Source organism: Argopecten irradians, chromosome 2 (genome assembly GCF_041381155.1).
Source record: "Argopecten irradians isolate NY chromosome 2, Ai_NY, whole genome shotgun sequence".
In the NCBI taxonomy this organism is placed as follows: Eukaryota; Metazoa; Mollusca; class Bivalvia; order Pectinida; family Pectinidae; genus Argopecten; species Argopecten irradians.
The window spans coordinates 49,518,106-49,545,480 of NC_091135.1; the positions used below are offsets into that span (position 1 = coordinate 49,518,106).

Below are 27,375 nucleotides of genomic sequence, written 5' to 3' on the forward strand. Positions count from 1 at the left end.
GGGATAAAGACGACAACACGTGCATTGTCGACAACCTCATTCACTGTCGGTGACTCAGTTTGCGTGAGTCTCAGTTCCTCAACCGATTCACATCTTTTCGCTGGATTACGAACTCGACACATTATAGGTAAGTAAATGTTGATAACAGTCCGATTCAACATCACAATCGTTCAGATTGAAATACTGTTAATGTATAAGAGTAGTTTAGTGGTATCATTGAGGACAATGAATAGGTACACGGGGTATAAAATACTGTTAATGTATAAGAGTAGTTTAGTGGTATCATTGAGGACAATGAATAGGTACACGTGGTATAAAATACTGTTAATGTATAAGAGTAGTTTAGTGGTATCATTGAGGACAATGAATAGGTACACGGGGTATAAAATACTGTTAATGTATAAGAGTAGTTTAGTGGTATCATTGAGGACAATGAATAGGTACACGGGGTATAAAATACTGTTATTGTATAAGAGTAGTTTAGTGGTATCATTGAGGACAATGAATTGGAACACGGGGTATAAAATACTGTTAATGTATAAGAGTAGTTTAGTGGTATCATTGAGGACAATGAATAGATACACGGGGTATAAAATACTGTTAATGTATAAGAGTAGTTTAGTGGTATCATTGACGACAATGAATAGATACACGGGGTATTAAATACTGTTAATGTATAAGAGTAGTTTAGTGGTATCATTGAGGACAATGAATAGATACACGGGGTATAAAATACTGTTAATGTATAAGAGTAGTTTAGTGGTATCATTGAGGACAATGAATAGATACACGGAGTATAAAATACTGTTAATGTATAAGAGTAGTTTAGTGGTATCATTGAGGACAATGAATAGGTACACGGGGTATAAAATACTGTTAATGTATAAGAGTAGTTTAGTGGTATCATTAAGGACAATGAATAGGTACACGGGGTATAAAATACTGTTAATGTATAAGAGTAGTTTAGTGGTATCATTAAGGACAATGAATAGGTACACGGGGTATAAAATACTGTTATTGTATAAGAGTAGTTTAGTGGTATCATTGAGGACAATGAATAGGTACACGGGGTATAAAATACTTTTATTGTATAAGAGTAGTTTAGTGGTATCATTGAGGACAATGAATAGGTACACGGGGTATAAAATACTGTTAATGTATAAGAGTAGTTTAGTGGTATCATTGAGGACAATGAATAGGTACACGGGGTATAAAATACTGTTAATGTATAAGAGTAGTTTAGTGGTATCATTGAGGACAATGAATAGGTACACGGGGTATAAAATACTGTTATTGTATAAGAGTAGTTTAGTGGTATCATTGAGGACAATGAATTGGAACACGGGGTATAAAATACTGTTAATGTATAAGAGTAGTTTAGTGGTATCATTGAGGACAATGAATAGATACACGGGGTATAAAATACTGTTAATGTATAAGAGTAGTTTAGTGGTATCATTGAGGACAATGAATAGGTACACGGGGTATAAAATACTTTTATTGTATAAGAGTAGTTTAGTGGTATCATTGAGGACAATGAATAGGTACACGTGGTATAAAATACTGTTAATGTATAAGAGTAGTTTAGTGGTATCATTGAGGACAATGAATAGGTACACGGGGTATAAAATACTGTTAATGTATAAGAGTAGTTTAGTGGTATCATTGAGGACAATGAATAGGTACACGGGGTATAAAATACTGTTATTGTATAAGAGTAGTTTAGTGGTATCATTGAGGACAATGAATTGGAACACGGGGTATAAAATACTGTTAATGTATAAGAGTAGTTTAGTGGTATCATTGAGGACAATGAATAGATACACGGGGTATAAAATACTGTTAATGTATAAGAGTAGTTTAGTGGTATCATTGACGACAATGAATAGGTACACGGGGTATAAAATACTGTTATTGTATAAGAGTAGTTTAGTGGTATCATTGAGGACAATGAATAGGTACACGGGGTATAAAATACTGTTAATGTATAAGAGTAGTTTAGTGGTATCATTGAGGACAATGAATAGGTACACGGGGTATAAAATACTGTTAATGTATAAGAGTAGTTTAGTGGTATCATTAAGGACAATGAATAGGTACACGGGGTATAAAATACTGTTAATGTATAAGAGTAGTTTAGTGGTATCATTAAGGACAATGAATAGGTACACGGGGTATAAAATACTGTTAATGTATAAGAGTAGTTTAGTGGTATCATTGAGGACAATGAATAGGTACACGTGGTATTAAATACTGTAGTCCAGTGCATCACCATAGTAAACTATTACCTGTTTATTCAGCACCTTTGATTTGATGAGCCTAATTTACATGAATACACATACTAAACATTATAATGGGATTGAATTAAAGGAATTAGCTGTAAATTCTCCATACCTACATAAATACGTCAGGTATAAAACTGAATTATTACGGATTGATCGTGTAGTCTTTGGGGAGTACATATCGTTTTCTGTAGTTTTAGCATTATAAAATATTAAAATTGTGTAAACTAGTCAATGATAAATTGACTGTACTTTTATATGAATATATTTGCCTTTGCTTTAAATCTTTCTAGACGCTTTCACTGACAAGTCATACAATGCAAATATATGCAGCATTTTGATATAAAGTGTGAGACACCTGTGAATTGATTAAATAAGTCTTGCTGGAAAATCATCCACGTTTACCCCTTTGTGATAGATATTTTGAGGCGCATCTTTATAACAAATTCTCCAAAAATAGATTTTGTTATTGTTTTAACCCGACATATATACCACATCGCGCCTATTTTACCTACACTACATAGCTTTTCATGGGGGTTTTGTTGTTGATCTTATCATCACTAAACCTACTGAAGTAAGGCGAAGTGCTAATAAAAGCCATATTCGTTTTACAACATACAAAGGCAATTTTCTCTCCACTTGCATACTGTGTAATACGTCGTGTCTTGTCTACATTCACACTGAGTGGATACCACTTATAAGCCAAACATCAGACCCTCTCTCCTCCTAACTGAAGCGTTAATCTAGGATCAAAAGACAGCTCATTTTTATGCCTCATCAGGTGACTTAAACACCTATAGAAAGAATCACCTGTAATTAAGTGTATCAGGTGATATACGTGATGCTTTCGTCACACATATAATTATATGACAATACTTTACTACAAATGTAATCGTTCTTGTTTTGTTATGAATAGCTTATAACAAAACTTTGTTGTATCACCCCGTGCCTGGCGGAACCTTGTCATAATGTAACGGATTTTCCCGCACAAGGCCAAAGGCTTCATCCGACATGTGCTCGGCGTTTCATCGTCATATTGCACGTGGATAACCACGTGGTGGAAACGTGATACCACAGAATACGTGTTAGTGCATATGAATTTTGCATGTGATGTAATAGTCATTGATTTGTCCGGTTATGGACTTATATAACCACCAAATCCAGCACGATATAAAAAAAATCATCACTCGCGGTTAACACTTGTCTGACCTTTTATTTTTATACCTGCATCACCTAAACTGCGCCGTGAGTGGTAAAGTGAATAATACAGTTCACATAACACTTTCTCTAAAATCAACCTTAAAGAACGATGTCATCAAATCCGTTTTGTCCTCTGGTACTCAGAAGTACGAGAAAAACAAATTTGAATTATACCTCGGGGCGCAATGTTTCTGTTCCTATATATTTCTTTTTAGCCTAGGATTTCTATCAATGAGGTGGTATATATGCTTTCTCCGTGACTACCGCGTGATCTACAGGCCAAACAACAATGGTGGTACAGCTGTGACCATTAGTAATGCGGGAGATTGATAGTGAAATAACTTTTCATAGTATATATCAATTTTACAAACAACTTCATTCGGTGTTTATGTTAAATGGTTTACTTGTAGCTGTCACAAAATGTATAAATTTTAGAGAACCTTATAATGGACATGGATGCAATTTACACAGGAAATACACAAGCTATTCCTCACAGGTTGAAAAATAGAAGCATTTCTTTATATAAATATTTTAATCAAGACAAGATTATATAAATGATAAAACAACAAATAGATTTAACGTTTACTCTACCTACAAATACATTACTAGATAAATGATACTGACAATACAGTTTTAGAACTGAATTGATTTATTGATTGTTTACTGAAAGGGAAATAATCATTCAGATCGATTTCCTCTAACGTCTGTATTGAAACACTTTCGTCCGTCGGTATTTCTTGGTCTTTATAGCCAGGGCTGACTGTACAAAAAGAAACATATTAAAACAAGTTTAATAACTATATACTCGAGACTACAAACACAAAATTACTAAAATCGTTCATGGGAAAGTCTACGGAAAATAGGCACGAGTAAAGCTACCATATCTGACGCCAGAAATTGTTTTTCATGTGCAGATAAGACAAAATTAATATATAAAAAAAACATTTCAAAAAACCTGTCAGTAGAACGGAAGGAATTGAATCGTCGTACAATGGTTCGAAAACGCTAAGTAAGAAGATTCGAAATAAGATTTACAATTTGTTATTAGTTATGAAAGAATACAATGATTGGAGTAGGTGGTTCTATTGTAGAGCTACATGTACCACATACATATGACGATAGGTGAAAAGCCACTTAAGTAATGAAATAATAAATTGAAGTCAGCCCGTCTTTTCATTATTCATGCCTATTTATTCGTATGAGAGTAATTTTGCTAACTTCTAAACAAAATTTTCATTAGACATATATCAAACATATCATAACATGACAAAACTGAACATATTATATGGACACATTATGCAGGCATTACGTACAACTTTAGCTTTCTTGTTAACCTTGTGGCGGATCTACAGAATCTACAGAAACCGCCAGAGATGTCTGAACCATATGCTATGTACAGAGAGTGCAAACATATTGATTTCTGCAATCACTACATCTATACCAAATGCACAACTCTTGTTTTAGTTTTCAATCAATACAATACTACATAATATTATCAGCGCAAATCTCAAGATAGACATTGTTAAAAAATTTATATATTACATGATATGTAGAATGGATGTAATGTCAACACTTCACCTATTTTCTTTGGTAAATTAAATATTATTCCTAGAATGGGGAAATATTTCCTTAATATGCATTCTTTACCATTTTTGGTCAGGTACTGTTCATTTGAAGGATTTAAAATAAAATTACAACTAAGGGATGAAGAGTATACGTGATAAAGTAGACTCACGGTTACTATCAAGTAAAGATTATTTACATGTACATAAAGAAGGTCCTATTGATAAATGAATAAGGAAGATAATTTCACCACATACATTGGTAACCTAGTACATAATCTATGTTGTACTAGGACATCCTGTTGACCTATGCAAACCCACATGTTATTCACTGTATTTAAAGTATCAACCTCATCATTTTCCTTGAAATAAATTAAGCATAGTGTATGTCAGTCTAACTCTTTAAAAATGTACCATTATGGTAACTTTTTAAGATCGACAGATTATGTGATATTCATAAAGAAATTATCGCTTAAAATAACCCAAACTTATCTTATGAAATAAAATAAAAACAATAAGAGAACGAAACACTTTTGTAAAGCATTTCGTTTGACAGAAATGAAACGTCTTAAAACTATAACATAGTCCATGTTCATATAAGCATTGTTTTATTGTACTTAACAATGCCATTGTGATACATTTATTGTCTTCAGATTTATCATTGATTTTTTTATCTTTTAAATCCTCCACTAAAGTTGAACTACATTTGTGTGGCTTATTTTGCTGATATGTACGGTAAATAAAGACATGGTTTTAAATACGATATTAGTCATCGGGTGTCACCAAAGTACGTTACAGTTATAGACCTAGGTAAATATTATATCCGTGTTCAAATTTGACGACCCAGAATATCACCCACAGAAGTTCTTTAAAAAGGAACCAACATAGCCTTACTAACGTATTTTATCCAAACAAATGTATAATCCTGAACATGAGAATACCAGTCATAACTGGAATGCTTAAATAACGATACCTCAGATTAATTAAAAGCGTAATACTTTCCTTACAAACCTTATCCCAGTATCGCTATTTAACTAGCCAGATTATTATTTTGATTATTTCCGATAGAATTTTTGATAGTTGGAAACATAGTACATTTATACTGTATAATAATTGACCAACATTTGAACAGTGGACGTCGTTGATTAAGCATTGGAAGCTTACAACTTCAGATATTCCTTCTATAAACAATCTTGCATTTGTTTACCCTCATTTAATCTTTTGAATTAGAAATAAGCATTGCAATGTCTTACCTCGCGTTGCTATATGACAACATTTCAATGTCTTCAGCATAATGTGCATAGCACAATAGCTGAACAATGAAAGAAATGCTTTACACTTTTGGAACCAGAAGATACATTTTCGTGTATTTTAAATATTTTAAATTTACGTATATTAATATTACTTGATCGGTTTAATATAAACAAAAAGTGTTGTTTAGTCCTTATACATATGTATCTATAACGGATGTCATATTTAAGATGATTGTAGAAATGACACAAATAACATGAAGCAAGTTTGACAAAAACTTATAATAATATAAGATGTAATGTTATGATGGTCACGTTATACACCAAATCCTTTATTTAGTCTTAACAAAAATATCTATCCGGGACATATCAGTTTTATTTCCAATCATATCATTAAGGACAAATGTGATTGGGTCTCTAATGTTCGTATTTAATTAAATCGAGCTAACTTAACTTCGAAATTCATTTTTAAAATACTGTGAATATATACTGATCTGTCTTGCTAAAGTGCACTCACTCACTTGCATTCACAATGTACATAAGTTTGAGATGAGTTGAAATGTCATAACTTTGACTTTCATCAAGTATATATTTCCCGTGTTAGTAACTAATCTTTTGTCCGTACCACACGGGGATATGACTCGTCATGTAGTGTACATAACACTTAGTACAATATAGCAGTATCTAGTCAAATATCACAAACACAGAGAAATTTCGTTTAATAAAACACCTAAGTTACTTTCTACATAAATATTATAACCCACATTCAATACTAGACCCCGATTTGTGGAGCCTAAATGAAATCCTATTGTGGACGCACATAATTGCTTCCCATAACTGAATGTTTTGTTATATACAAAAGGTTGGCGTTGGATTTAAACATGGAACCACACACACACACGTGTACAGGTTCTTAATGTCTTTTGTACTTGTTCACAATGCCTGACCCCACCAGTCCCAAGGGTCACACCACACACCTTCTATAGAAGTTGCTGACGTTTCGTTTTTCTGATATGTTATTTGTGACTCTCGTCTACAATACATATAATACATAGTCAAATAGTCGGTGAATTAAGACCTAATACACTTATTTGCATTATTTGAAGGAAACACTGTATTAACTAGAATTATACTGTCGTGCATGTAGGCTAAACCAATTGCATGATATTGTAAAGGCGACTAACTTTGAGATTTTATATCCCTTTATTTTTCTTCGGAATTTACTTTTTCCTTTCTAACATCTCTTTTGACATCGCCTCTCTGTTGCCTCGAGTTAATTCACACTTGTGAGGAAGGCTCTGGTTTCTGTCCCATAGTCGATACTCACTATTGTCAATAAAATGGTAGTTTAGGACACTCCGCATAAAGGTAATGGGACGACTGGTTTGCCCGTTGTCAGTGTTATGTGACCAGGTGAAATGTGTTGTTAGGTGTCTTCGTCGGCAGGCTTCAGTGAGATATGCCTATAAAAAGAGACAAAAGGTCCACTATTACAAAGAGACGCAATACGAATATACAACAGTCGCAAAAGACATGGGGCTGACGTCCTAAATAAATGAAAAGAGAAATTAAGCATAATTAACCGGGCATCATGTAATACTGCACAAAATAATGGAACCAGGTTTCCAAGTATAGCAAGCCCTACTAGTGTCAGATTTGTCGACGACACCAGCCATACATATCAAACACCAATTATATATGGTATAACTTTGTATGCTTTATATGTGAACTGCTGAACTTAAACTATAGAAAGACGGTTAGTTTTCCGTGACACTTGTTTAATTATCCATCTATGAGTCCCTATAGACATCAGTCATTTGTTTTTATCACACTTCCTGTCTGGTTATGTAATAAACACACGTTTCAATTGAGGGTTTTTTCATTCCACAAAAGACAATTTAGATCATGTCATCATCAACAGATGAAGTTTAAGAAATACTACAATTATACTATTGTTAAGATTAATTATAGAAAGCATTTATATCTGGCGATAAGGAAATAATACAATACGAAAACCATGACACGACACGGCTTTCATATTATATCGCATTATATTTCCTCGTTACCATATATAGAATCGTGTATTACATCAGATTTATACAAGAATATTTCGAACTTATATTTTAGACAAGTATATCTTGTAGTTGCATTTCTCAAAATAGATTATTATGAAAATCTGTATGTGGTTAATATATAAGACAATAATAACTTTAAGCTTTCGTTTGGAGATTTCTGTTGTACAGTGTATACCATTCCTAACTGTACAATTGGATGTACTACCTCTTGTAGTGTGTAATGCGTTATTATATTTAACAAATGATCATATTGTGTTATCATATATTACGTATGTTAATACTAATTATATAGTAATCCGCCATTGTTAATTAAACAGTTGTTCATGCCACAATGACCTTTATAACGATACTTATAATCCAAACTGCTAGTGTGACCTTATGTGATAGATATGGGTTTATCTCTCGTTGCGGTTTCCTTCTACTTGAATAACACTGAACAGACGTTCTATACAAATCGATGACTCTAAGCCGCACAAACCAGCTGAAACCGGCAGGTTGTGGTTTTCAAACGATAACTCATACATGCAAATTTATCCACAGCCACACGGGAAACGCTGACTATATTTAGGGGCGCACAGGTTTAAATATCTGCGAGATTTTAATGCCTAGTCATATGTCATGCAACAGTATGATTCACTGCAATAATTATTTTATCTGGGCTACTGTGGTCTTTGAAACGATACACATCATACTGTGGTACCAGACCTGGTTCAATCGATAATTATTTCTAACAGCATATACTATTCTCCCCTAAAATGAATATTCGATAATTGCAACTGCGCATGCGCAGAGCTATCAGCTGTTCGGTGCTGTGTGATCATCCTCAGCAGAACTTCGCTGCGATAGACCAAAATATTACAGTTGAACGTTAAACAACGACAAGACAAGATCAACTACAAACAGGTATTTTGAATTATTAGCCAATGTAATTGCTTGTGTTTACATGTAATATCATGCAGTAAAGACCATTTCAATTTTTGTCTGTCGTGTCTTTGTAGAGATCGAAGGGCCACACGGCACATGCGCCTTTGTTTACATCGGCTAAATTGATGATGTGCTGCCTTATGTGGTTTTCACTGTGATTAGCATTCAAAAGGTTTCTTTTCTGCATTTACTGTCTGCGATAAACCAATTGATTATAAAGATATTAAATGTTTTGTAAGTTAATTTAAATGTCTTTCCATCGAATACGATTACGATTCATTGTTGGGGAGGGGGGGTACATCAGTAACGTAAATAAACAGCATCAATGTGAGGGCATTGTGTTGGTGGAGGCTACGGTGACCGGGTAACCGCTGGTTCACCTCCCGCCCGCCTCACTGACCACAATACATGTAGTACAGTGTGTTCTGACAGGCGCTTAAAATATAAAGCTGTTAAGACTAGTACAGGTGTATCTGATAGAATGGTTAGATTACAAACCTTTAGTGACTACAATAACGTGGCACTAAATTCCGTTACTAGATTACACATACTGTAGGAATGATATGTAAGAAATAAGATTTCACATTTATAACCACCAAGAGGCGTGTGGTGTACATGTGTGTGTGTTCCTAATGATATCATCATATCATACCTTTATATCTAATGAGTAATACATTTATTCCTTGAATAATCTTTTTTATTATATTTTTTTATAAGTGAGAATCCTGCATTCTGATTGGTCGAGAGATATTTGGTATTTTACACAATCACACGGCAGGTAACATTAGAATAATAGGAAACAATAGACACGTTCGTAGCAACCCCCTAGCAACGGGTGATAGTGTATTTTTGATAGTGCAAAATATTAACCGCCCGAAAAAGATGCTCACTCGTTTCTTTTTTCGACGCCATCTTTGTTTTTTGAAGCCACACTTCAAAATTTATCTGGAGCTATTTAATAATAGTTTTGCCAAATTAGTCTGATTATCAATATTTTTTTCAAATTAAGGATGGAGCTATCCGTTTACTTTCGCTTACCGTCCAAGCGCTATATGTTTGTTTCTATGAACCAGTCGGTGATTAGGTGAACTGGCCCCGGGAGACATGCGATTTCAAGCGTCTTCGTGACATTGCTAATGTTGTAAACAGACGACGGGACGAAACCAAAATTCATTGAGATTTACAAAAACGTTAAGATTTTAACAAACGCAGGAGATAAGACAACAAGAATTTTCACTAAATGATTATTGTGAGTATTCTTTTTTTATAATGCAATGATAGTTAGCGCTACTGAGTAGAAGCTGATATGCTATTCTACTGCCGACGTTGACTGTTCGACTTTAGCTATAATCAGTTTAAATGTTTCAATAGATTGCAAATACTTTAAACCTAGTTTTGTTTCTAGACTTTTGGTACAATAGAATAAATACTACCTTCATTAGAGGGTGACAGTGCCTAGTGTCACCCCTCGGAATATTAATGTGTCCCTCGGCTTCGCCTCGGGTGACAGTGATATCCTCGGGGTGACAATAGGCACTGTCACCCTCTAATGCAGGTAGTATTTATATAATAGTCCACCGGATTTGTGCAGAAATTTGGTCAAATTGTGCACTTTTTGATAAAAGCATGAAACTTGGCACATATCAAGAACACAACCAAAAGAAACTTTTTAGGACCCGGGCCACTTCCAAAAATAACCTATGACGTCATAGCGGCCATTTTTCCAATATGGCCGTCACACATATTACTTATTATATTCCAAAACATTATGTCATAGTTATCAAAATTTATTTCAGATTGAAAAATAATTAACTTGATTGGCGTCAAGAACACAACCAAAGGAAACTTTTTAGGACCCGGTCAATTTCCAAAAAAAATAGCCTATGACGTCATCGCGGCCATTTTCAAATATGGCCGCCACACACATTTTACTTATCGCATATCTTCACATCAAATTATAGCTATCAAAATTCATTAAGATTTGAATATAATTAATTTGATTTGATATCAAGAATACAACCAAATGAAGCTTTTTAAGACCCGGGCCATTTCCAAAAATAGCATATGACGTCATTGCGGTCATTTTCCAATATGGTCGTCACACATATAACTTATTACTGTACTTTCTAACCGTATCACGTCATAGTTATCAAAATTCATTTAGATTTAAATATTTTATTTGGATTTGACATCAAGAATACAATCAAACAAAACATTTTAGAATCTAGACCATTTCCAGAAATAGCCTAAAACGTCATATCGGCCATTTTCCAATATGGCCGCCACACTCATTTTGCTTATCTCATATGGCCGCCACACTTATGACTTTTTACTGTACATTTCAACAGCATCAAGTTATAGTTATCAAAATTTATATAAAGATTTCATTATAATTTATTGGATTTGACATCAAGAATACAAACAAAGGAAACCTTTAAGGACCTGGATCATTTTCCAAAAATAGCATATGACGTCATGGTGGCCATTTTCCAATATGGTCGGCCCACATATTACTTTTTACAGGAGTATCAGAACTCATTTGTGATATGTAAATAATTAATCTAATTCATATAAGCTTTTAATTCTTTAATTCCATAATTCAAATTAGCTTTTAATTTTTAAGGCAAGTGTTGTTTCTGCTTTGAACGCAGACTCATTATCAAAAAGTTATTCTCTGCGCATTGCTTTCCTAACTGAAAAAAAGCTTACACTACCTCCTGTGTAGATAAGTAATGCAACTTTTCATATCATAAGAGCATGTGATGATTATTTTCCTTGATCACTTTGGGAATCAACCTTCCAAATTGATGTTGCATCATTTCTTAAGATTACACTATTTACTGATTTTTCTTTATTCATGTGACATATTGGTGCCATTGGAAGAGTCAACCTTAGTCAATAAAAACGACATTTCTGCTTTTGCTTAGCAACCAGCATAAAGTAAATGGGACGACTGGTTTGCCCATTTGCAGTTTAATGGGTCTTTGGCAGCATTTTTCAGAGAAGAAATTCTTAGACAAGAAAATTTAGAGTGAAGACATAACAAAGGCAATTATATGCTATATTCATCTATCAGGCTCATTACAAATACCTAGAAGTAAGGAAAAGACAGCAGCTGAATCATAGGAACATGTATATTAACTTAAAAACTTTTCTACTAATGAGAGATCAAGACACTTGCAGGTGTGATCTCTGGTAATGATAATCCATTTTCAGAACTGAACAATTCTCTTGTATTTTATGCAAGATATAATGAAGGCGTAATGATCGAGTCCATGCAAGCAATGGAATGTATCGGTACAGACAACAACTTTTTGTTTTAATCTCACTATCTTTGTCCCAAATAAAATAAAATAGAAGGTGGAGGTTTCCAACGTCCTTGAGGTATTTCATAATGGAAGGATGTATCGGCAGAGGGATCAAAGGTGGATACCAGATACCAGTTCCAAATAGGAACACAAAGAAGGTTTACGTACCTGGAGCTTCTTACCAAAGGAATTATCATAAATAGTTTTAGTATTACCCTTAAAACGTATAAAGTCATAGAGGTGAATAAAGTCATACAGGTTTATACAGGTTTATATAGTAATACAGGTGTATAAAGTCATACATGTATATACAGTCGTATAGGTGTATACAATGATACACGTATATGCAGTCATACATGTATATACACTAATTCAGGTATATTCAGTCATACAGGTATATACAGTCATACAGGTGTATACAGTTACTTCGGTATGTACAGTCATTCGGGTATATACAGTCATACAGGTATATATTTATAGAAAGTCCTAATGTTGTAAACAGTCATACCGGTAAATACAGTCAAACAGGTGTATACAGTCATTCAGGTATATGCAGTCATATAGGTGTATACAGTCTTAAGGGTATATACAGTCATACATGTGTATACAGTCATACAGGTATATACAGTCATACATTTGTGTACAGTCACACAGGTATATACAGTTATACATGTGTGTACAGTCATACAGGTATATACAATCATACATGTGTGTACAGTCGTCCAGGAATATACAGTCATACAAGTGTGTACAGTCATACATGTGTGTACAGTCATACAGGTATATACAGTCATACATGTGTGTACACTCAAACAGGTATATACAGTCATACATGTGTGTACATACATTTAGGTATATACAGTCATACATGTGTGTACAGTCATACAGATATATACAGTCATACACGTGTGTACAGTCATACAGGTATATGCAGTCATATAGGTGTATACAGTCTTAAGGGTATATACAGTCATACCTGTGTATACAGTCATACAGGTATATACATGCATACATTTGTGTACAGTCACACAGATATGTACAGTTATACATGTGTGTACAGTCATACAGGAATATACAGTCATACAAGTGTGTACAGTCATACATGTGTGACAGTCATACAGGTGTGTACAAGCATACAGGTAAATGCAGTCATACATGTGTGTACAGTCATACAGGTATATACAGTCATACATTTGTGTACAGTCACACAGGTATATACAGTTCCACATGTGTGTACAGTCATACAGGTATATACAATCATACATGTGTGTACAGTCATCCAGGAATATAGAGTCATACAAGTGTGTACAGTCATCCAGGTGTATACAGTCATACATGTGTGTACAGTCATACATGTGTATACAGTCATACATGTGTGTACATACATTTAGGTGTATTCAGTCATACATGTGTGTACCGTCACACAGGTATATACAGTCATACATGTGTTTACAGTCATACAGGAATATACAGTCATAGAAGTGTGTACAGTCACACATGTCATACTGTGTTGTACAGTCACACATGTACAGCATACATGTGTGTACAATCATACAGGTAAATGCATTCATACATGTGTGTACAGTCATACAGGTATATACAGTTATACATGTATATACAATCATACATGTGTGTACAGTCATCCAGAAATATACAGTCATACGAGTGTGTACACTCATACATGTATGTACAGTCATACAGGTATATACAGTCATACATTGTGTACAGTCACACAGGTATATACAGTCACACAGGTATATACAGTCATACATGTGTGTACAGTCATACATGTGTGTACAGTCACACAGGAATATACAGTCATACATGTGTTCAGTCATACATGTGTATACAGTCATGCAGGTATATACAGTCATACATTTGTGTACAGTCACACAGGTATATACAGTCATATATGTGTGTACAGTCATACAGGTATATACAATCATACATGTGTGTACAGTCATTCAGGAATATACAGTCATACAAGTGTGTACAGTCATACATGTGTGTACAGTCATACAGGTATATACATTCATACATGTATGTACATTCAAACAGGTATATACAGTCATACATGTGTGTACATACATTTAGGTGTTTACAGTCATACATGTGTGTACATACATTTAGGTGTTTACAGTCATTTATGTGTATACAGTCATACAGGTATATACAGTCATACATGTGTGTACAGTCATTCAGGTATATACAGTCATACATGTGTTCAGTCATTCAGGTATATACAGTCATACATGTGTATACAGTCATACAGGTATATACAATCATACATGTGTACAGTCATCCAGGAACATACAGTCATACAAGTGTGTACAGTCATACATGTGTGTACAGTCATACATGTGTGCACAGTCACACAGGTATATACAGTCATATATGTGTGTACAGTCATACAGGTATATACAGTCATACATGTGTGTAAAGTCATCCAGGATTATACAGTCATACAAGTGTGTACAGTCATACATATGTGTACAGTCATACAGGTAAATGCAGTCATACATGTGTGTACATTCATACATGTGTGTACAGTCATACATGTATATACAATCATACATGTGTATACAGTCATCCAGGAATATACAGTCATACAAGTGTGTACAGTCATACAAGTGTGTACAGTCATACATGTGTGTACAGTCATACAGGTATATACAGTCATACAAGTGTGTACAGTCACACAGGTATATACAGTCATACATGTGTGTACAGTCATACAGGTATATACAGTCATACATGTGTGTACAGTCACACAGGTATATACAGTCATACAAGTGTGTACAGTCATACAGTATATACAGTCATACATGTGTGTACAGTCATACAGGTATATACAGTCATACAGTGTGTACAGTCATACAGTATATACAGTCATACAGTGTGTACAGTCCAGATACAGTCATACAAGTGTGTACAGTCAACAGGTATATAAGTCATACATGTGTGTACAGTCATACAGGTATATACAGTCATACATGTGTGTACAGTCATACAGGTATATACAGTCATACAAGTGTGTACAGTCACACAGGTATATACAGTCATACATGTGTGTACAGTCATACAGGTATATACAGTCATACATGTGTGTACAGTCACACAGGTATATACAGTCATACATGTGTGTACAGTCATACAGGTATATACAGTCATACAAGTGTGTACAGTCACACAGGTATATACAGTCATACATGTGTGTACAGTCATACAGGTATATACAGTCATACATGTGTGTACAGTCACACAGGTATATACAGTCATACATGTGTGTACAGGCATAAATGTGTATACAGTCATTCAGGTATATTATGTCATACATTTGTGTACAGTCATACAGGTATATACAATCATACATGTGTGTACAGTCATCCAGGAATATACAGTCATACAAGTGTGTACAGTCATACAGGTATATACAATTATACATGTTTGTACAGTCACACAGGCATATACAGTCATACATGTGTGTACAGTCATACAGGTATATACAATCATACATGTGTGTACAGTCATCCAGGAATATACAGTCATACATGTGTATACAGTAATACAGGTATATACAGTCATACAAGTGTGTACAGTCATCCAGGTGTATACAGTCATACATGTGTGTACAGTCATCCAGGAATATACAGTCATACAAGTGTGTACAATCATACATATGTGTACAGTCTTACAGGTAAATGCAGTCATACATGTGTGTACAGTCATACAGGTAAATGCAGTCATACATATGTGTACATATATTTAGGCGTATACAGTCATAAAGGTCACACAAGTATATATACAGTGATAAAGGTATATACACTCATACAGGTATCTATATAATATATATTTATACAGAATTCAATAGTCTTATAAAATACAATGTGTTTATGAAATCGAAATCAATTCTGAATACCATAGATGTTTCCCAAGCAAAACAATGTAATAAAACTTAAACAAATATGACATGAATAGCCATTGCACAATAAATAAACATTCATTGTTTTGGATATCGGTTAAATGTGACATTCATGTCATTGTATGCCTGTTACATTGGTGAGTAATCTCTATAGGCCAAATACATTACTCGTACGTTATGTAGCTGTGGCAAAACTTCGTGACTCTCTGTACTTTGTATGTTCTATATACAGAATATTGATTTCTTTTGTAGGCGATAGACCACTCTTACATTCACGCTAAAGATCCAGCATCCATGGCGAATGAAGATATGGAGAACACGAGTCAATATATAGAGAGTGAGTAGTCTCCATCGATTTTTGCTTCCATTAAATCATGAGATGAAATCGAAGTTAAGGACTGTCATTCTATATCATGGCATTTATAATAAAATGTAACAGTAATACGTGTATTATATCGGACTGAAGAAAGCCCTATAGTGGCTGTATGATTAATTATTTTTTTGAGATATTAATTTGGATTATTAATATACTAGGTTTATACCTGTTTATCTCATATAGTAATACGTTCCCTTATTGTTTTAATAAATAGTGGCGATAAGAAACGTATATTTATGAATTTAAGAATGTTTCATAACAATTTCAAAACATATCATTTTATTTGAAAATCTTTATCAAAGCATACCAATATTTTCTCTGTGGCATTTTAATTATATAATCGTCAATTTTCATATATTTCACAAATTATCATAAAGGAAAATGAGATGACATCTGTCAAAACTTGCGCCAGTCAAGTGCGCCCATAACTCACGCCATGCAACATGATAACGTATTATATATAGTGTGTGATGTAAGATCAAGGCTCGTTACATATTATATAGCACTCGACTACTTTACCTGGAAATTAATCATATTTACGTCCACACGTACTTATTTATGTGGCTACGTTAGACCAATGTTCTACCTAAAGTTATGTCTGAGTGTGTCACATTACAATGAAAGGCATAATTTGTCTCGAGCCTGTTTCTAATTAAGCGTTCTTTTCATCTTTTTTTCATCAAGGGCCCCCTGAGGATGACCCTGGTCCGTCTGAGGACAACACGGACAGTGTCCATTGTGATACCACACAGGACGTCACGAAAGGACGATCCAGCGAAACTAACGACGACACCAAATCCGCTTGGACAGTGGAAGTAGAAGAAAGCATGGACAGCTCTTCATATAATGATTCTATTACTAGTACAGATAGCAGATCAGCGCTGCTTAAAGGAGAAACAGGAACCGACATCGCACCTCAGGAAAAATCTACGATTCTTGACATCCCATTCATAACGATTGTGTATGAAAACAAGGACTACCAAGATGTAACCACCGCCGACCAATACCGATCTCGATCCAATACCATGATGGGGCTTTTGGAGAGTCCCGCCTACATTGATTCTGTGAACTGTCCCGCTCCTGATCGCAGGCGTCTTGCCAGGGCATGTCGCAACGCAGTCCTTACTCTTAGTCAGGAGATAGTGCAGAAAAAGACAACTGATGTTCCTATTAACCCCGATAAGTACAATGATGTCAAACTAACAGATAAAGACGAAGAAGATGTAGGTGACTTTAATTCCATATATAACCACATGAACAACCTCGTGTTCCTAGGCATCACGGTATTTCTTATGGCCACTGCAATCGTATCCCTGAAGAACTTGCAAAGCAGTTTGAATCACATTGACAACGTTGGACTTTACTCCTTGGCATCTAGCTATGGAAGTTTCACAGTATTCAGTCTGTTTACTCCTTTCATCGTTCAACGTTTCCGACCCAAACGCTGTCTAGTCATCGGACTCATCCCACAAGTATTATATGTGGTTGCCAATCTCTATCCCACTTTTGAAATTCTCGTCACCATGGCTTTTCTACAAGGCATCGGGAATGCCATCTTATGGAATGCCATTAGTACCTATGTCACATATCTTGCTCGCTCATACGCTCTTAAAAACGATGACCGCACAGTTCATGTTGCCAGTAAATATTTTGGAATTATCTTCTTCTTCTACCAGTTTTCCATGGTAGTTGGAAACCTCATATCATCCATTGTTCTTATGTTGGGACGTCCTAATGGGGCGATGGACACTCATAACATCACCGTTACAGTATTCGCCACTTCGCCTATTAACCACTCCTACAGCCATCCACCGACAGACATTCTCCCCCCTTCCCATGACATTAGTCCGAACGTCTGCGGAAGTAAATACTGCCATTCCGATAACCTTGTACTTCCTAATATGTCTGTAAATGAAGAAACGAAATATTTGCTCATGGGTATTTTTGGTCTTTGTGTTGCATTTTCTGTTGTTGTTCCGATGTACCTCCTGAGCGCCCTTAAGCCCTATAGGACCACTCGTGCTAATTGTTCAGTGGTGTGGAAACAGTTTACCTCCGTCCTGAAGTGTACATGCGACCGCCGCTTCCTTATGTTGTTCCTAGCATTCATGTACAGCAGTGTCCAAAATGCATTCGTCACTGGAGACATAACGAAGGTAAGAGATTGCTCTCCTTAATGTCCCCGAAAACGTTTTATTACAATATTCTATGAAATACATACTTCATGTTTAAGTTTTCGCTATGAAACATAAAGAACATCCGTTCCATTCCGTCATGTCGCGGCCTACGCCTTTAATCTAGCCGCAGATTTATGTCTTGTATCGATTAAATACTAATTTGTTATTTTTATATTTGATTTGAATGGAATATGATAATAATTTGTTTATTTCAGGCGTTTGTAACCTGTCCCCTCGGTATACATATGGTTGGGTACACGATGATCTGTTTTGGTGTCTGCGGTGGCTTCAGCTCCTACCTCAGTGGTTACATCATCAAATACACTGGTCACGTGTGGCTGCTCACAACAGGTAGGTCTTCCATTACCATCGTTATGCCTGATTGAACACCTTGTGACACGTCTATCGAAATGTGTTTTCCACTTCATTGATTCTCTTGTTTTGTTTCATTTTCAGATATTTCTTTTTCAGATCTTCTATTTTTCATTTCAGCTTTATTTCAGCTTTGTTTCAGTATTTCAGGTTTCTCTCTTTCAGTTTTTTTTTCAGACTTATTTTTGCTGCTAATATTGATTGTGATTTTGTGCTATTCTCTCTCGTGTGATGCGACACCCTTTCTAACTAATGAAGGTCGAAACTTTAAAATAGCATTAAATAATACAATTTACAAATAAAACCTAAATTACAGCTGCTTTAGGGCTTCACATCTTCTTTTAAGCCCACCATCATCAGATGGTGAGCTATTCAAATCGCCCTGCGTCCGTGGTCCGTCGTCCGTCGTCCGTCCGTAAACAATGCTTGTTATCACTATTTCTTAAAAACTGCTGCAGGGATTTTGTTCAAACTTCACATGGAGGGTCCCCTTGGTCCATATTTGTGCCATACAGATTTTGAAGCTGATCGGAAAAACAAGATGGCCGCCAGGCAGCCATCTTTGATTTTGGCAGTTGAAGTTTGTTATCGATATTTCTTGAGAACTACTTAAGGGATTTTGTTCAAACTTCACATGGAGGTTACCCTTGTTCCCTAGTTGTGCCATACAGATTTTAAGGCTGATCGGAAAAACAAGATGGCCGCCAGGCAGCTATCTTTGATTTTGGCAGTTGAAGTTTTTTTTATCGATATTTCTTGAGAACTACTGAAGGGATTTTGTTCAAACTTCACATGGAGGTTACCCTTGGTCCCTAGTTGTGCCATACAGATTTTGAGGCTGATCGGAAAAACAAGATGGCCGCCACGCAGCCATCTTTGATTTTGGCAGTTGAAGTTTGTTATCGATATTTCTGTGATTTTGGCAGTTAAGGTTTGATATCCCCATTTCTCAAAAAGTGCTGAAGGAATCTTTCTCAAATTTAATATGTAGGTTCCCCTAGGGCCCTTGTTGTGCATATTTCATTTTTGGACCAATCGGTCAACAAGATGGCCGCCAGGCAGCCATCTTGGATTTTGATACTTAAAGTTTGTTATCGCTATTTCTCAAAATGTACTGAAGGGATCTGTCTCAAATTTCATATGTAGGTTCCCCTAGTGCCCTTGTTGTGTATATTGTATTTTGGGACCAATCGTCAACAAGATGGCCGCCAGGCAGCCATCTTGGATTTTGATAGTTTAAGTTTGTTATCGCTATTTCTCAAAAAAGTACTGAAGGGATCTTTCTCAAATTTCATATGTAGGTTCCCCTAGGGCCCTAGTTGTGCATATTGCGTTTTGGGACCGATCGGTCAACGAGATGGCCGCCAGGCCGCCATCATGGATTTTGATAGTTAAAGTTTGTTATCGCTATTTCTCAGATAGTACTGAAGGGATCTGTCTCAAAATTCATATGTAGGTTCTCCTAGGGCCCTAGTTGTGCATATTGTGATTTTGGACCGATCGATCAACAAAATTGCTGCCAGGCAGCCATCTTGGATTTTTATATTCAAAGTTTGTTATCGCTATTTCTCAGAAAGTATTGAATGGATCTTTCTCAAATTTCACATGTAGGTTCCCCTAGGGCCCTAGTTGTGCATATTGTGATTTGGGGCCGATTGATCAACAGGATGGCCGCCAAGGAGTCATTTTGGATTTTGATAGTTGAAGTTTGTTACCGCTATTTCTCAAAAGGTACTGAAGCGATCTGTCTCAAATTTTATATGTAGTATGTTTGAAAAAGTTTAAAAAGTAGAGAAAAGATCCATCTTTCCTTTGTCAGATATAGATCATTCTTTGGTGGGCGCCAAGATCCCTCTGGGATCTCTTGTTAATTATCATTATTAGGTTAATAAAACAAAATCAAGACCAATAGTTTCAGGAAATAAAATTAATGGTGCCAACCGTCCGCAGCTACTCATGTTCAAAACACAAAACGACCAATTTATGTATTCAGTAACAAATTCCATCTTTCCATAATAACTTACCTTTGACTGCAATCAATTTATCCAACCAATTTCTAACCTCACACAACCAAACTCCTTTGTTATTTATTTTAGCATCAGGTTGCCGTGGCGACGCAGACCACCTAACCTGGTTGGGCCGTTGTCCTGCTCCAGCTGTAGACACCAGTTCACCTGTTCACTGATTCATGTCAACTTATTATTTCAGTTCCCGCGACTAGCACACTTAAGTTAAATTCCAGTTGCCTACTGGGAAGTGCCATTACCAAAGCTTTACGGCTTGCGTCCAGAGATGTTCACAAACTCAGTAGAGTTTTCAGCTGATACCGTTGAGAAAAAAGGTAGCATCATGTTCTCTTCATACTGGACGTTTCGACTTAGTCGAACAGGAGAGAACTATTGAAAAGTTCCTGCATGAATTCGGACAGGAATAACCATTTATTTGGTTTGATGAAGCCCCCTAGGTGAGTAAACCTTTTCTCGTGGACCTCTTGGCCATCTGCAAATCCATGCCATGGCCAAAAGATGCTCCATTTTTGGCATTCTCTTTGCCGAATTTTTACTATGACCTCTAAGTTTTCCAGGTGTCGATAGTGGAACCATGTGTCCGTGTGATTAGCTTTATTTCTATTTGGATTTCGTGTGAATGGTTCTAAGTTCGACACCCTAAACATCACCTATACAAACCTGGTTAAGAGTTTCATGTTTCTATTTATTATAGCCGCCGTTCTCAACCTGGTCCTTCTTCTTCTGATGTCGTTATGGCAACCACATGACAACGAAATCATCTTCTACTTCATCCTGGTTGGTTGCTGGGGACTCGGCGATGGAATATGGATCTCACAAGTTAGCAGTAAGTAAAAGCCTTCGACATTCCCCCTTCCTTTTTAAGCATTTTGTTTCTGTCTGCCATTGAGTCGTTTCCAAACGTCACGACACGGTGTGAAAGGACAACGTTGAATGCAAGGTTTGAAAAGTTTCAATCTCCAGACTAATCAAGCAATCATCCGGTTTCATCTTAGCTCCTTGAATAGCTATTCGGACATCTGAACCTTTAAAAATACAAGATATCATTTATTCATTCTCTTTCGGGTTATGCCCCTTTAAATGTACCTGGTTAATACTGGAACTACTTTTTTCCAAATTTCAGTATTACGTTTTTTTCTTCTAAATATTGCCCCATATTGATAACATAACACAATAATGTATGCACATTCAGTATAATCTGTCAAATATTCAAGATAACCCTTTCAAGTCACCTTTTATGTTTTTCCTTCATATTGTAACCTCTCAATTACATTAAAATCATTATCTCCTTTTCCAATTCTTCGATAATATTTACATTTCATTAATATTTCTGTATGTTGAACGAGAAACTTCATGCGTTACAAAATAAAATTGTCCTAATTTTACTTCTTCTTAAAGACTTAATTTTTGCTTAAATTTTGTTGCAATGTATTTCCGAAAAAAACATAAATGCAATTCTAAAGTGTAGTTCCCCACCGAAATATTCAATTGGTGTGTGCTAGAAACGATGAAACGAACGTTTTGAGTGATGTTATAGTTATACCTAAAGAAATCCAATATCTGTCTCTGTTTCTAGGTCTGATCAGTCAAATATTCCCAGACTGTCTGGAAGAGGCGTTCGCGGCCCAGAGGATGGTTCAGGGACTTGGATCTGCCCTGTGGTTCGGCCTGGTTACTCCTCTGTGCATCATGTCGAAGATCGCCATTATGGTTGTCCTGTGTATCTTAGCGATTGGCCTCTACATCTTACAGGAGGTCCTCACCAAACGCAGACAACCTGACGATGAAAAGGAAGTGAAAACTGCAGTTTAAGACGATAGCGTCTGTTAACGTTTGCTTTAAATCGTCGTTTCACATCATAATTGACGCCCTTTTGCGTTAAAACTCAACGCACAGACAATAGATAAATCCTTTAAATTCAATGACATGTGCATTTAGATAGAATTCAAATAACAAAGACAATGAATATTCTCAAATAGGATGAATAAAATACATTTGCTTACGTGGCAAATCTATAGTTAATAGAAGTATGCTAACTGTGTGTTAACTCTGCACTTATTGTTGATAATTTTATTTTCATTTTCAAACAGCGATATGGTTTTGTCTCAGATTGGTACTACTAAGTACTATTTTTTTCATATTTGACACTTTTATTTTTTATTTCCCTTTGTTTTTATTCTTTTTTAACTGAAGTGAGAACTCACGGCCTTTTTGAAGTATATTTCGTTCCTTCATAATAAGAATTTGTTTTGATAAGTTCATATGTAAAACAAGTTAATTATTCTGATTTTCATTCATTGTGATGATATGCATTGATGCATTGTGCGTATCATTTGTCTAAAGTTCAAATAATGTCAATAGTCTAAGGTTCAAGCAATGTCAGTAATTTACTTTAATCTATTAACTTGAATGTTTCCTCAAAGGTCAAGTGTGCTGTTCCCCATTTACCAACAACTATGAGTCATCGTCACAAGATGTGACGTCGATCTCAGTGTTTCAAATTGTACTATTGTCACAGTATTTGATTCTTTGTCGTAAACTTTTAGTATTGTAATTCTTACCAATGCCAGTATATTTGTGGGCATGCGTAGACATCTTAGTCGATGAGTGGACTAGTTTCGTTTCTTTCTTGCTAAATGGTTTTTAAAGTTCTAATCTCTATTATATCAATTGATCTTTAGATAGGGACTTGTAAGAGTCCATAGTTTATTTTAATAAGGATGAGCTTGCTCATGAAGGCTTCAAGTTCGACTCAGGGTAAACGTCTGTATGGTGATATGTATACTTGTTGTGTACAGTACGTCTTTGTTAAATCGTTAAATTGTGAACTTCCTTAGAAATCTATTACGTATAAATTGATATGTACAAATTCACTGTGTGCAAGTTTACAAAGTATAAGTATTCTGAGCACAAACATTGTGCAAGTTCACTATATACGGGTTTACTTTGCGCACAATTACTTTTCCAAAGTTTATCTGTTTTAAAGTTTCATTCGAAATTCAATTTAACAGAATGTGAATGGTGTCAACTTGTATATTTGAGATAGATTATTACCGTTAAAGTTATCGGTACTGAGAATGGTATACACGAAAATGGCAATGTGAGTGGGAGCGAACAATTTGTCGGTAGTTTTGTAAAATGCGATGATATATACAAGTAATGCTGTCCTACTAACGTGTAAACACTGTCTGAATTCTTCACATTTGGAAATGTAAAATAATGCAGAAAATGTCAAGTTTTAGTAAATGTATCGAAACTAAAACTAAATATTTAATAATTGCAGATTCAGGCACTATTGTATGTAGATAAGTGTTATATTAGTAGATTATGTTATTTTGAAAATGGAAAGAAACGTTACAAATTTGTGTTCAAAAGCAAAGGTAAATTAATATATTCATAAACCTGAAACATGAGAATTAATAAAAACGTGTCTAAACTAGGCTTTTTAAGTATAAGATAAAAGGAATGGGCATTTGTTTGTATTCTGTAGATCAGTGGTGGGGCGTACTCTATTCTGTAGATCAGTGGTGGGGCGTACTCTATTCTGTAGATCAGTGGTGGGGCGTACTCTATTCTGTAGATCAGTGGTGGGGCGTACTCTATTCTGTAGATCAGTGGTGGGGCGTACTCTATTCTGTAGATCAGTGGTGGGGCGTACTCTATTCTGTAGATCAGTGGTGGGGCGTACTCTATTCTGTAGATCAGTGGTGGGGCGTACTCTATTCTGTAGATCAGTGGTGGGCGTACTCTATTCTGTAGATCAGTGGGGGGCGTACTCTATTCTGTAGATCAGTGGTGGGGCGTACTCTATTCTGTAGATCAGTGGTGGGGCGTACTCTATTCTGTAGATCAGTGGTGGGGCGTACTCTATTCTGTAGATCAGTGGGGTACTCTATTCTGTAGATCAGTGGTGGGGCGTACTCTATTCTGTAGATCAGTGGTGGGGCGTACTCTATTCTGTAGATCAGTGGTGGGGCGTACTCTATTCTGTAGATCAGTGGTGGGGCGTACTCTATTCTGTAGATCAGTGGTGGGGCGTACTCTATTCTGTAGATCAGTGGTGGGGCGTACTCTATTCTGTAGATCAGTGGTGGGGCGTACTCTATTCTGTAGATCAGTGGTGGGGCGTACTCTATTCTGTAGATCAGTGGTGGGGCGTACTCTATTCTGTAGATCAGTGGTGGGGCGTACTCTATTCTGTAGATCAGTGGTGGGGCGTACTCTTTTCTGTAGATCAGTGGTGGGGCGTACTCTATTCTGTAGATCAGTGGTGGGGCGTACTCTTTTCTGTAGATCAGTGGTGGGGCGTACTCTTTTCTGTAGATCAGTGGTGGGGCGTACTCTATTCTGTAGATCAGTGGTGGGGCGTACTCTGTGTACTACACAGACAAATCTGAAAAGCGTGATAAATTTCTTAGTGAATATGGAGGAGTTCTTATAGTAGGATAAAGGTGATGAGCAAAACTGAGAGGAGTTGTCTTGTATACCTACTGAGTGGAACATTGAGGATTATTCATGTATGGGTACAGAACGAGACACTGTAGCTTGAGGAGTGGTATTGTGTGGGCATAAAACGAGACACTGTAACTTTGAGGAGTGGTATTATGTGGGCACAGAAAAAGATTTTTTTTCAGGAGTGATCCGATATGGTCACAGAGTGGTATATTGTATTTTTGATGAGTGATCCGATATGGTCACAGAGTGGTATATTGTATTTGTGATGAGTGGTCCTGATGAGGGATGTTTTATATGCTGTACTTGTTACGTAGATTTTAACATCTATTTGTACATATATACATAGTTTTTAATTGCATGACCCGACCAGTAATATGTCATAGAATCAAACAAAGAAGACGGTATTTTGCTATTCCATAGCAATAAATTTAGCTTGTGCTATTTGCATTGTTTATTTCATTCTGTTTGTTTGGCCATGTTGGTGCTTTAAACAAAGATCTCTGCATAATGGTTATGCAAATATTTTTTTATTTCCTATCATACTAGGATTTTGTGAAACATATCCCATTTTAACGTATTTATCTTTACTTATACTATTTCTGAATTCTCTACGGATGTCCATGACATCAGTTATTATCCATAGGTCGCCAAAGATAAATGTCACACCTTTATACAAAAGATAAATGTCACACATTTATACAAAAGATGAAAGTCACACCTTTATACAAAAGATAAATGTCACACATTTATACAAAAGATAAAAGTCACACCTTTATACAAAAGATAAATGTCACACCTTTATACAAAAGATAAATGTCACACATTTATACAAAAGATGAAAGTCACACCTTTATACAAAAGATAAATGTCACACCTTTATACAAAAGATAAATGTCACACATTTATACAAAAGATAAAAGTCACACCTTTATACAAAAGATAAATGTCACACCTTTATACAAAAGAAGGTCCCTCCCATTGTTTTCTCATCGACAGACCAAACACACAAAACACTAATTGATCATGACAGCTCGTTTGTATTCCATTGAATTTTATTACACAAAAAATGCTTAATCAATGGATGACTCAAAAAGAAAACAAATGAAAAGAAAAACGAAACGTAACGTTTAAGCATATTTGATAAATATTGAATATTAAAATATTTTCAGAAATGTACATACAACTTATTAGTGAACTTGTTGTATATAACTTGTTGTATATATCATTGTTATATAGAATACTCATAGTATGAGACTTTACGGTAGACACCGTCGCATTTTTATTGTGTACATTATGTGTTTGTTCAACAAGCAATAAAACGGAATAAAAAATACAAGACTTTCTTTATCTTTGACACAACGTTTGATATGCAATCCAACATCAGGATATTCTTAATCTTTGACACAACATTTAATATGTATTCCAACATCAGGATTCCATTTCGT

At 35.6% G+C, this 27,375-nt stretch overlaps 2 protein-coding genes across 4 annotated transcripts in view; one reads left to right on the forward strand and one right to left on the reverse strand.

Annotated features, from left to right (window-relative positions):
- Window positions 1–25,212, forward strand: LOC138315798 (protein unc-93 homolog A-like). Of its 3 annotated transcripts, none has more exons than XM_069257068.1 (6): window positions 1–127; window positions 16,776–16,860; window positions 17,584–19,055; window positions 19,292–19,427; window positions 22,170–22,301; window positions 23,052–25,212. In XM_069257068.1, the coding sequence occupies exons 2-6, from the start codon at window positions 16,818–16,820 to the stop codon at window positions 23,285–23,287; spliced, it is 2,019 nt and encodes a 672-aa protein (XP_069113169.1). In that variant the 5' UTR covers window positions 1–127; window positions 16,776–16,817; the 3' UTR covers window positions 23,288–25,212. The 3 variants fall into 3 exon arrangements, 2 of the variants coding, with proteins under 2 accessions (XP_069113169.1, XP_069113168.1); XR_011207526.1 differs by lacking the exon at window positions 1–127 and adding an exon at window positions 9,060–9,272 and having other exon boundaries at window positions 21,657–22,301; window positions 23,052–23,068; XM_069257067.1 differs by lacking the exon at window positions 1–127 and adding an exon at window positions 9,065–9,272.
- The window catches only part of LOC138316688 (LWamide neuropeptides-like), a 3,652-nt gene continuing 1,483 nt past the window's right edge, over window positions 25,207–27,375 (reverse strand). The window contains exon 2 of the mRNA XM_069258353.1: window positions 25,207–25,854. Within this exon, the coding sequence (XP_069114454.1) occupies window positions 25,207–25,854 (648 nt within the window). The remainder of the gene's footprint in view (window positions 25,855–27,375) is intronic.

What these genes read in the sequence shown, in the direction of transcription:
- LOC138315798 (XM_069257068.1), top strand. Translation starts at nt 16,818, where the DNA reads ATGGCGAATGAAGATATGGAGAACACGAGTCAATATATAGAGA. An exon ending in CACGAGTCAATATATAGAGA is followed by an intron (nt 16,861 to 17,583) that starts GTGAGTAGTCTC and finishes TTTTTCATCAAG; the next exon opens with GGCCCCCTGAGGATGACCCT. An exon ending in CGTGTGGCTGCTCACAACAG is followed by an intron (nt 19,428 to 22,169) that starts GTAGGTCTTCCA and finishes TATTTATTATAG; the next exon opens with CCGCCGTTCTCAACCTGGTC.